The following is an 11,643-nucleotide window of genomic DNA, read 5'->3' as shown; positions in this document are numbered from 1 at the left end:
CCCAAATTCTTTGCAATTTTACTTTGAGAAACGTTATTCTTAAATTGTTGCACTATTCCCCTGTGCAGTCTTTCACAGAGTGGTGAACCCCTCCCCATCTTTACTTCTGAAATCCTCTCTGGAATTCTGTTTTTATATAAATTGTGTTACTGACCTGTTGCCAATTAACCTAATTAGTTGGGAGATGTCTTTTTTTTTTTGCATAATGCAACTTTTCTAGTCTTTTGTTGGTCCTGTCCCAGCTTTTTTTAAATGTGTCAATGGCATCAAATTCAAAGCGGGCATATGTTTTTGACATTATTTTTGACATAACATTTTTCAGTTTCAACATTTGATATGTTGTCTTTGTACCATTTCCTATTGAATATAGGGTTTAAATGATTTGTACATCATTGCATTCTGTTTTTCTTTACAATTTGTAGGTTTGTAGGTTTTCTCCTGTTTGGTGGATGAACCATGGCCAGAGTAGTGAGGGTGTGGCCATGTGATGTAGCAGACTATATTCAAATGTTTTTCCAATGGGTTGTTCAGTACAGCATCGTGTGCGTACAAAATGCACTTCAGGTCATTTGGTTTTGATATTAAACAACAGCTGTGTTGAATAAACAAACATAATCTGACGCTGTATTCCCATTTGAACTCATGGGCTGCAACGTAACCAAAGGGAAAAAAAATAATCTGTTGGAGTTCTGCTTCTAGATGACTGAAGGCAAAGTGATAACACATTGGGAATTCAACATGCGTTTGTCCGTGTGGCGGTGTGCTCGGTGGTGCTGATTTATTAGTTCTGTCTGATACACACAACACAATACATCATCAGCCATCATGTTCAATAACTTTGGTATGCAGACAAGAGAACTCCCAGGTGTGGTCATAGAAATGAATAACACTGAAGATGCACACGCACCTAGTGTGCAAATGACTACTACAGTAACTGAGTAACTACAATTTCAGCATGAAAAAACATTGGACAACAACTTCCCTTCCATTGAACAAATAAATATCTAATAGCTAATAATCTAGTGTTCCAAGCACTACTTGGGATTATACTAAGTTCTGAAGCAAGCGGATTTGACGCCTTTGCTGAGACGGTATGTACATTAAAACACACTAAAAACACAAGAACCAGATAGTGTGCAACTGTATTTCCACAATTAATAAGAGTTTCTTTGGTAGAAAAATATGATGGTACATAAGAAACCCATTAAAATGAAATATTTACACATAATACAGTTTGCACCAGTAAGACTCAACAATATAATCATTAATTCACTCCAGAGATATAACTGTTGAAAACAGAGGGAAAAGAACTGGGGAATCACTGATAAAAAAAGGACCTTTCTTCTAATATGAATAATAAAGTACCAGAAGGATTGGCCAAGAAGCAGCTCACTTAAGTACATGATAAAAGTACTTGAATGAAAAATACATTTTCTGAGAAACTGTCAGGCCACGTGTGTTGACTTTTAACAAGAATGGCTACTTAGACTGAGGCTGCCAAAAGATGTCTCTTAGCACCTACTTATCTATTAGAAGCAGAGAGAGAGAGCCTTCCAAGAGCAAATCATTTGTTTGATCCGCCATTCAAGTTCAGTCTTATCAATCTCCTGCCCCTTACTGCACTCAAAGCCAACCAAAAGTAGTCCACAGCGGCCAGATCCATCCACATAGGAAGTAGATCCAGTCAGTTTTTTTTTTACTCTCATTTAATTAGCAGGAGGATAGTAGTGCAAGCAAAACAGACTCATTTGCTCCCTCTCAAGTGTCTCCTGGGAAGTCAGTGGCGCTGCTACAAACAGCTTTAGATCAGTCCCAGTCGTCCTTGCACACACAGGCACACTCCTCGTGGTGCTCCAGGGAAACATCGGCTATGGACTTCTGAAGGCCTCGTCCTCCACTACGATGCTTCAGCAGGAGGACCTTCGCAGAGTAGAAAAGGGCTTTAGGAATGTGGACTGAAACAGGTTGCTCCACCAGAAACAACTTGCAACATTGTCCATGCCAGAAATTGTTAAATTATGAATTTTTGAAACACTAAGAACCCAAAGCTAAATTCTCACGTAACTAGCCAGAAGCTCTATTAAGTTCTGGGTTCAGAACCAGATCAGATCAGAACCAGAAGCTCCCCCTCTTCTAAAATCACCAGCACGTCCAGAGGCCAAATCTCCCCTCCCAACACCGGAACTAATGCTGCTCATTATTTCAAACTGTTGTTTCATGATTGATCTACGCTACAGATTCGACAGATTAGTAATACACCCATATCACATTTTAATCACCCAAAGTTACTTGGCTGGTCGTTTCACTGATTCCAGCCAAAAGTTACAAACATTATATAACTTTCCCAGAATGATCAGGTTTCCAAAAAGCTTTTTGGGACCATTCCTGGTTTTCCAGCTCATCCTGTACTGATAATGAAGATATATTTGAACTACATAGTTTTATTAAAAGTTTCCCATGCCACACTCTTACCTCATGGTACTTCTTCACGATCCTTGTGGGCACACATTGGCAGTCGTAGCAACGGTGTGAGCAGCAGGCACAGTTGCCCCCACATCGCTTCACCAGGAGGCAGCTAGGCCAGAAAATGGCATCTGTCTTCTTGAGCTCTTCACGAAGGGAGACTGAGAAGTTGCGTGGCGTGCAACTGTACAGCTTCACCTCTTCTTTCAACAGATTGAGATCCATTCCTGGGAATAAAAATCCCAGTTATTGATCAATGTTGTTGTTTTTTACCATTATTTTACCTGGTAAGTATGCTAACAACACATTCTTATTTACAGCAATGACCTGAGAGCAATTTGGGTGAACGGTCTTCCAAAGGGACAGAACTACTACATTTCTCACCATGTCGGCTCAGGGATTAGAACCAACAACCTTTAAATTACTGCAATGGTCTTGAACACAGTATCGCTGAAAATATTGAAATACATTTTACTCAACTACAAAGAGTGCATCAATTGCTACTATTTTAATAGCCGTTTTAAAAATCGTGAAACTGTTCTCTTTTCAATGAAGCTGCCCACAGAGTTTTGAGCCTAACTGCAGATCACTTTACCACAGTCACTGTACCTTTGGATTTCTTGTTGAGGAGGAAAGATTTTCCTAGGATGTGCCGAGTGGGCTTATACAGCTCATCCATGTCCAGCTGCCATCGCTCGGGCTCCAGGTACTTCATGACTTCCTCCACAGTGCTAAGACCAGCCACAGCCTCGGACAGCACATCCGCGCTCTGGAGAGATGGAGGTGGCGTTACCTGAGGCTTCGATGAAATCTATAAGAACACCGTCAAAAAGGGAGGACAGAGTAGAAAAGTTGTTAGAAACTCCGCCTCATGGTTTTGAATTACGCCTCATGTAATGGATGTTTTCAAGAGCCCCATACAATAACTGCATTTATTGGGAGTTTTAAACTGAATAATACAGGTAACACCAGTGAATCGACTAACATGTAATGTAAGCTTTATATAACTGTGATTGTGCAACAGTGAATTACACAACCCAAAAACAAAGCATTGCTTGGCACCCACACAGAATCCCAGAGTCTTCATTCAGATAGATTTACCTCAAATACACCTACAGTACCGTTGACATAGAAGTTATAACACCTATGAGCGGTTGTTTTCTTGCTGAGCCACAGACACACTGAACGAATCGCTGTGATTTCTTGCGAATCCTGATGACATGGACACTTCAGCACATAATGTAACTTGGTTTTGGTACACTGATTACTCTTGGGATCCAGACACCTATAATAGGACAGCGTATCAAAAGCCTTGACTAAACAACTTTGCGATGCGCGACTTAGAATTTCTAATGTCTAAAAATGCATGAATCTGCAAAAAACTACTTGACACTGGATTGGTATTGAGTCCCAGATGACATAATGCCATGTAATACCCTCTGAAATGACAGTTGGAGGACTCGGAATGTGGCACACGTTGTTGCTGCCAACGCATGAGGGGATTAGAGAGGCAATGTTACATGTCATGGAAAAAGTCCAAAATTCGTGCAAATATATTTACGTGGAGTGGTTTACAGCTCTTTGATGTTGATGGTTCCTGGTGTATGTACATTGCTGTTAAATTTGAACTTTGAACATTGCCCTGTGAGGCAAGTGCACGCGGTCGAATGTGTCGAATGTGATGGGAATATTCATTCCGATGTACAGGTCATGCATATTGATAAATTAAACATTAATAAAATCATGAGCCTGACAGAATTGTGTAGGGAGGTCATGGAAGGAAAACAAACTCACGCCACTGGATTACTATGACACATTTTTGGGGGGAGATTTCTTCTCACTGTGAATCCATTCACTGTTCTCTTGTCCTGGCAGCAGGTGGGAGTGTGGAATGGAAACCATTAACAGCTTGTGAATCTCAATGGTGCTACCCTCCCCCAATTAAGGGCACTCTGTGAGCACAGCCTCAGAGGCAGTAGCCAAGCAGTCTTTCAGAGACCGATGATATGTAGTGAATACAGCTCTGGGAAGGAGATGAGAGGCCTTGCTAAAGGGCATTGGGGAGCAAAGCACCTAAAAGAGCCACCATAACTTCTGACAGGCATGAATTTTAGAGGCTTTCATAGCTAGAATTGTTGCGGTTTGGAAAGTCTGGTCATCAGGACAGGTAGCTTTAGTTGAGTTGGACTTGTTCAGGTGTAGCTCAAGAGCTCAAGCTGTCATCCATTATGGGACTAGTGATATGGCAGCTGAGATTCTTCCCAAAATATTTATAAATGTGTTGAATATAGTCAGGGGCAGAACAACTCCCACAGGGGCCTGAAAGTGAAAGGCCTAGGATTTTGTTTGAGTGACAATGTTTCTATTTGAACAACCAGCATTATCCACCCACTTTCCAATATTAATGACACTGACAACATTCTTCTTTTTTTTTTTTAAATGAATTGCAAATACTCACAAAACGTGATGGAACTGAGACAATCTTTCAGCCAATTTATTTGTAGTTATCAACTTACCTCTCGTAGCTAAGTTGTGTCCTCTTGCATAGCAACCCGGCAAATATTTGGCCTCATAACTGCAGTTAAGATGTTACAATGTAACTTTTTTAGGGTTCCTGGGTTATTTTTTCTTTCAACAGTTAAGAACTAATATCAGGATGTGTTCAACCCTAACAAGGAACCAAGTCTGTTGTTTTCTGCAGACCTTACTAAAAATGTGTTTCAAATTGCAGAGAACGGGCCCGGAGAGCAACTCTTGCCAGAAACGACAGAAGATTGGACAGCGTATGGGGAATAAGGAGCAATAGTGGAGAACTACAAGGTACTGGGATGGAAATATGTACATATACATGACACACACTTTGTCAGGAGGCACTGAACATTTCCTGACAGAGAATCCATAAAATGTATCAACTAAACCAATCTCATTGTGCAGGCCATGGACACGTTCTGCAGAGTTGCATACTGTGGAGAAATGTGAGCAGCTCCACTGCTAGGAAATATTGCACAAAAATGTTTTACATAAATATATGAATGTTGCAACAAAAGAAAAATTGTGTGAAGGTATATATTTGACATGAACTGTTTGACATAAATTAGGCAATGGCTGAAAAGAAAACAAATACATGGCTGAAAATACCCCTCTTCACTATTAGGGCAACAAATATTAAGTTTAAATCATCTGGTGCTGTGATGAAACAGCCAGTAAGAGACCCAAGGGGTATTTTTTCCCTCAAGCACACTAGGGCGTGTGGTTTGAGAGGTAAAAGTTTTGCCATTGATCGCAGTGGGAGAGTTACAGAAGTTGGTTAAATCTTGGGCTCATTAAGTCCCCAAAACGACCACAAGATGCCACCTTATTGCTAACAAGCGATTTGGACATCTTTCCAGAAGAATGTCTCCTCTCTCATCAAGACATTAATGTCAGCACCTGTAGTTAGCTCAACATCATTGGAACTTTGATTGGAATCAGATTCTACAGTCAGATGAGACCAAAGTGTTGTTTTCTTGGTTGCAAACACCCGAGGTGTGTTTGGCGTAAAAGGAGAGATTGTCATGCAGAAAATATTTGATTTGTGACGTTATCTAGCCATTTTGAACCTTATTTCGAAATAGCAGCATGGGCTTTATTAAATACCAGGACATTTTATATATATTTTCCAAAATATGTCTGTCTCTGCCAGGAGGCTAAATCTGAGGCATTGTTGAATCTTCCAACTGGACTGATCCAAAGCATTCCTCCAGATCAAGACAAAAAAATCTCTTTGATCACAGAATGAAGTTTTTGCAATGGGAATCCCAGGCACCTGACATGAAACCCTTGAAAACCCGTCAGACGAGCTGAAGAGTCCCCAAGTGAGAACCAAAGACTGAAGGATCTGGAGAGGTTCTGGTCACACATTCCTTTCCATTCCATTCTTCCATCACTTCAAACATTATACCAGAAAACTCAATGCTCTTATTTTGGCAATGGGAGGACGCTGATTTAATTTTTTATTTTTTATTTTAACAATAGTATTTAAATTAAAGGTTACACTTCTTTGATATTCTGAGTTGAAGATTTTAGGCTAGATATCTGTAAAAGCACTTTACAACTGCTGATGTAAAAAGACCTTTATAAAAAACATTTGATTGATGGTTGAAGGTCTCGCTGATCAAAAAAACAACTACATTTTGTTGATTGTCTTTTTCTCTCATCTTCATCTACCAAGGGGTACAATACTGGAGAGCAGTGTATATATTTGAAAGCTGTGGTTTCAAAAGGTTAAATATACAGTAAATGTTAAACCTTTATTTGAGGGTGTTTGTGTACAAAGTACTTTTCCATTTAGAAATGACAACACTTTCTTCAATCCCGCCTAAGGCCCAAAAAGAGAAAAAATTCTCCACTGTCTCAATAATTACAGAGGCCACTGTATTTACACACTTTGCTAAAATTAACTCTGCCAATTTTGAAAATGTCACTTCGATAAAAGAAGAACATTGTTTACAAACTCATGACTATGCAGACAACGTTTTCTATTTTTATAGCTAATGACCTATATCTAAGCCAAAAAAGCTGTACAAACACACTGATTTATTTCAGGTATCTAAATGTCAGGTTCATCTAACAACTTCAAAATAACATATTGAGAGGCTTCCAAAATACAATGTCTACAATTTTACATAGAGTTGAAAACCACTTTTCCACACGACAAAGCATCCGGCAAAATAAATTGAGTCTTTTGTGCTTAAACAACCGTTCTGGTCCATCAACCACTCTGCAATTGAGGTTGGTATAAAAAGCGACTTCATTTTGGCAGTGCAAAATCCTTGTCTTTTGGGAACCCTGCATGGCATTGCCAGTCTCTGTCATATTCTTTCACGAGTGCCTCTTCATTCATCTGTCTTTATTCCACTGCACAAGGTAAATTTCATGTTGTATCTCAGTTTCTCCAAAGTGGCTCTGGGCACATCAGACCTCAGTAGGGCAAAGAACCAGTGCCAACTTACTGAAGGTATAGTGTGAAAAACTAATAATTTCGGGAGACAATGGAATTTCTGTTACTTTCCTTTTTTTCTCTCCTTGTTCTATTTCTTCAGAGCCATGCTGTGCTTTAACAACATCTTCATCTGGCCCTTTAGCTTTTCCAAAATCTCTTCCTGCGAATTACAGACCAGGATTAATTTTTTCCCCTCACCATGGAAGTGGTAAAGAGGAATTATTGCTTGTTTAAATATAAACTCAGCTGCTGCCCCCACAGCCTGAGGTTTCAGTAGCACTGGTTTACCACATAGAAACAGTGCTGCTGTTCACTCGGGCCTTACAGGGCTGAAGGAATGCTAACAGAGAAGCCAAGCCGAAGCGAACCTCTCCTCTTATGATTTCCGCCAGTAAACACTATTGCTGGCACAACATGGAGTCGTAACAGGTCATCTTGTTCTTACTCAGTCTATCTATCAATATCAGTTATTAAGATACGTGTGGATGGAGGGGTGGTTGGAGGGATGGCTGGATGATGAATTGTGGATGTTGGATGCTTGATGGGTGGTGAATATATACAGTCATGGTTAAAATACATGTTTTTATATATTTTTTTTAATGATTATTTTTATGTATTTCTATTTAAATTGTGTGTGAAGCACTTTGTGTAATGGTACTAGAAACATGCTATACAAATAAAATAATTTAAACATTAACACACTTGCATTAATGCATGTGCCATTTCTTGTACAAATGTGATAGAATTCATAAATCTGTAGGTAGCAAGCATGTGTTTATTTGGTTTGTATTTGAACAAAAACACAAATGTTGGTCATTTGTATCCTTGTAAAAAATCTTAAAACGGCCCTAGAAGTAGTTTTCAAACTCCTTTACTTTGGAACTGACCTCCCATGTGTAAAGCAATGAGAATGGAGGAAACAAAGAATACAATAGAAATGCTTGATGACATCAGACACCAGTTGGTAGTCATGCAAGGTCATCTCAAGATTAATTCAATCTACAATGACCTGGATGTTCTTGTCTCCTCCATATGTAATGTTACCAAGAAGTACAAGGCCCATGCCACCATAGCCTACGTCCCTGTAAACTAATCGTCAGAAAGCTGGGTCTCAGTAAAGTGTGAACACCCTCTTATAAATGTGGATGTGGCTGTGTTCAGAATAAACCAATCACATTCAAACTCATGTTAAATAGAAGTCATTACACACCTGCCATCATTTAAAGTGTCTCTGATTAATCACAAATAAAGTTCAGCTGTTCTAGTAGGATTTTCATGACATTTTCTTAGTTGCATCTCAGAGCAAAAGCCATGGTCCGCAGAGAGCTTCCAAAGCATCAGAGGGGTATCTCATTGTTGAAAGATATCAGTCAGGAGAAGGGTACACAATAATTTCCAAAGCATTAGATATACCATGGAACACAATGAAGACAGTCATCATCAAGTGGAGAAAATATGGCACAACAGAGACATTACCAAGAACATGACGTTCCTCAAAAATGTATGAAAAGACGAGTAGAAAATTGGTCAGGGAGCCTTCCAAGAGACCTACAGCAACATTATAGGAAGTGCAGACATTTCTGGCAAGTACTAGCTGCGTGCTACATGTGACAACAATCTCCCGTATTCTTCATATGAATGGGCTGTGGGGTAAGGTGGCAAGATGGAATCCTTTTCTCACAAACAAAAACATCCAAGCCCAGCTGAAGTTTGCAAATACAAAAGCACATGGGAAAATGTGTTATGGGCTGATGAAACCAAGGTTGAACTGTTTGGCCATAATTCCAAAAGATATGTTTGGCACAAAAATAACACTGCACATCACCCAAAGAATACAATACCCACAGTGAAGCATGTTGGTGGGAGCATCATGTTTGGGGCTGTTTTTCTTCAGCTGGAACTGGGGCCTTAGTCAGGGTGGAGGGAATTATGAACAGTTCCAAATACCAGGCAATTTTGGCACAAAACCTTCAGGAATCCATTAGAAAGCTGAAGATGAAGTTCACCTTTCATCACGACAAATACCCAAAACACACATCCAAATCAACAAAAGCATGGCTTAACCAGAAGAAGATTAATATTTCGGAATGGCCCAGCCAGAGCCCAGACCTGAATCCAATTGAACATCTGTGGGGTGATCTGAAGAGTGCTGTGCACAGGAGATGTCCTCGCAATCTGACAGATTTGGAGCGCTTTTGCAAAGAAGAGTGGGCAAATATTGTCACTTCAAGATGTGCCATGGTGATAGACTACTACCCAAAAAGACTGAGTGCTGTAATAAAATCAAACGGTGCTTCAACAAAATATTAGTTTAAGGATGTGAACACTTATGCAACCAGGTTATTGTGAGTTTTTAATTTTTCCCCCTCAAAGATTTCAGTTTCTTTTTCAATTGAATTGTTCACGTTATAGGTCACATTAAAGGTGGAAAAAGTTCAGACATGATTTATCTTCGTCTCATTCTTTTACATCACAAGAACCTGGCATTTTAACAGGGGTGTGTAGACTTTATATATCCACTGTATATTAGGTTCAGAATTAAAAAACAAGGATCTGTAAAATGAAAAGTGAAATAAAGAATTGTGGAGACCCTACTATATTTCTAATCATTTGCAAAAATTATTATGTCAATTATTTGAAGAATGTGCAAGGGTACCTATACTTTGGCAACAACTGTAGATGGATATGTGGGTGAGGGGTAGATGGATGGGGGGATGAGGGGTAGATGGATGGGTAGATGGATTGGTGGATGAGGGGTAGATGGATGGGTGGGTGGATGGGTGGATGAGGGGTAGATGGATGGGTGGATGAGGGGTAGATGGATGGGTGGATGAGGGGTAGATGGATGGGTGGATGAGGGGTAGGTGGATGGGTGGATGAGGGGTAGATGGATGGATAGGTGAATGGATGGATGGATGGAGGGGTGGATGGGTGGGTGGGTTGTATTGGTTGTATTGGTAAATGGATGAAAGTTGGTGGATGTATGGTGAACAGGTGGTGGTTGATGCAGTGAATGGATGAAAGGGAGGGTGGATGGGTGGATGGTTGGGTGGGTGGGTATATAGATAGGTGGAATAGATGGATCAAATACTGTATAGATACACTCACTGCTTGTAAATCAAGTGTGAACTCCCTCTACTTGCAGCTTTTGTTTAAATCTAAATCAAATCTGAACATGCTTACAACAAATCCAGTAGCTAATGTCCATGCAATCCCAGTGTAGTGCAAAGACTACAAATCCCAGACAATCACCTGAGAAGCCAACAGAGTCAAGAAGTTCAGCAACCGCAGCCCGAATATGTATTTCTGTCAGCTTGTGGATGCATTACAGAGATTTTCCCATCCACATGATTTACTCAGACAGAATTTTCTGCTCTACTGATTGCAGCACTTATAATGTGCTCCACTGCATAGTCTCCAAACTAAAATTTTCAAATGGGAAAGACACAAATGACTAACCCCTAAAAATAATCAGTACCATGGAAAAGACAGCGAGGCAGCAATGCAGAAATGTTTTACACAGTATTCACCCCTATTGTACATTTATATTTATCCCCTCATGATGCCACCACACCTCTTCTGATGAATTGCCAGAGACAAAGCCAAAACTCCCCTCCTATACAACTCCTTCAGTATAACACAGGAAAAAATAAATACTAATAAAAATAATTTCTGGAGAATATATAAAATATAAAAATGTAAATGCATTTGTTGGAGAGTCAGACCACCAAACCACTTCAGGTTTTTTTATTTTATTTGCAAAACTGTGAAAACACAGAATGTAATTACACAGACTCAATGAAAAATCTAAACTCATCAACTAGAAAACTAAACAGGAGAATACGGATTCAGCTCCTAGTAAGACCAGCTTGATATGATACTTCTGGGTAGAATGTGAAGTTATTGGAAATATAACATTTGGCAGCAGTGTTCTTCAGAAAACCAAAAAGCATTGTAAAGTTAACTTACAGTATTTGTAAGAAAACACAACTGGAAATTCAAGTTATCTACCAAAAGGATCAGAGTTAATAAAAGAAAAATAACTAAGTAATAATAAACCCAATAGAAGCTGTAAATCCGAATGAAAAAAAATGAAAAAAGCTGATAATAAGAAGCAATATAGCTGACCTCCTTTTCCCTTTCGTCCTCCTCAGGAACCAAAATGATTTGAATGTGTTGCAGGCCATTACATATTAATG

The 11,643-nt window shown here is 39.5% G+C and overlaps 1 protein-coding gene across 1 annotated transcript in view; it reads right to left on the bottom strand.

Moving 5' to 3' along the window:
* Positions 1–220: 220 nt before the first annotated feature.
* The window catches only part of pdgfc (platelet derived growth factor c), a 50,454-nt gene continuing 39,031 nt past the window's right edge, over positions 221–11,643 (bottom strand). Inside the window, exons 4-6 of the mRNA XM_010899818.4 lie at positions 3,073–3,274; positions 2,473–2,690; positions 221–1,920 (exon numbers count right to left, since the gene is read on the bottom strand). Of these exons, the coding sequence (XP_010898120.2) occupies positions 1,807–1,920; positions 2,473–2,690; positions 3,073–3,274 (534 nt within the window). The 3' untranslated portion in view covers positions 221–1,806. The remainder of the gene's footprint in view (positions 1,921–2,472; positions 2,691–3,072; positions 3,275–11,643) is intronic.

The sequence above is a fragment of the Esox lucius genome, chromosome 4 (genome assembly GCF_011004845.1).
Source record: "Esox lucius isolate fEsoLuc1 chromosome 4, fEsoLuc1.pri, whole genome shotgun sequence".
Taxonomy (NCBI): Eukaryota; Metazoa; Chordata; class Actinopteri; order Esociformes; family Esocidae; genus Esox; species Esox lucius.
This window is presented reverse-complemented; position numbering and strand designations above follow the sequence as displayed.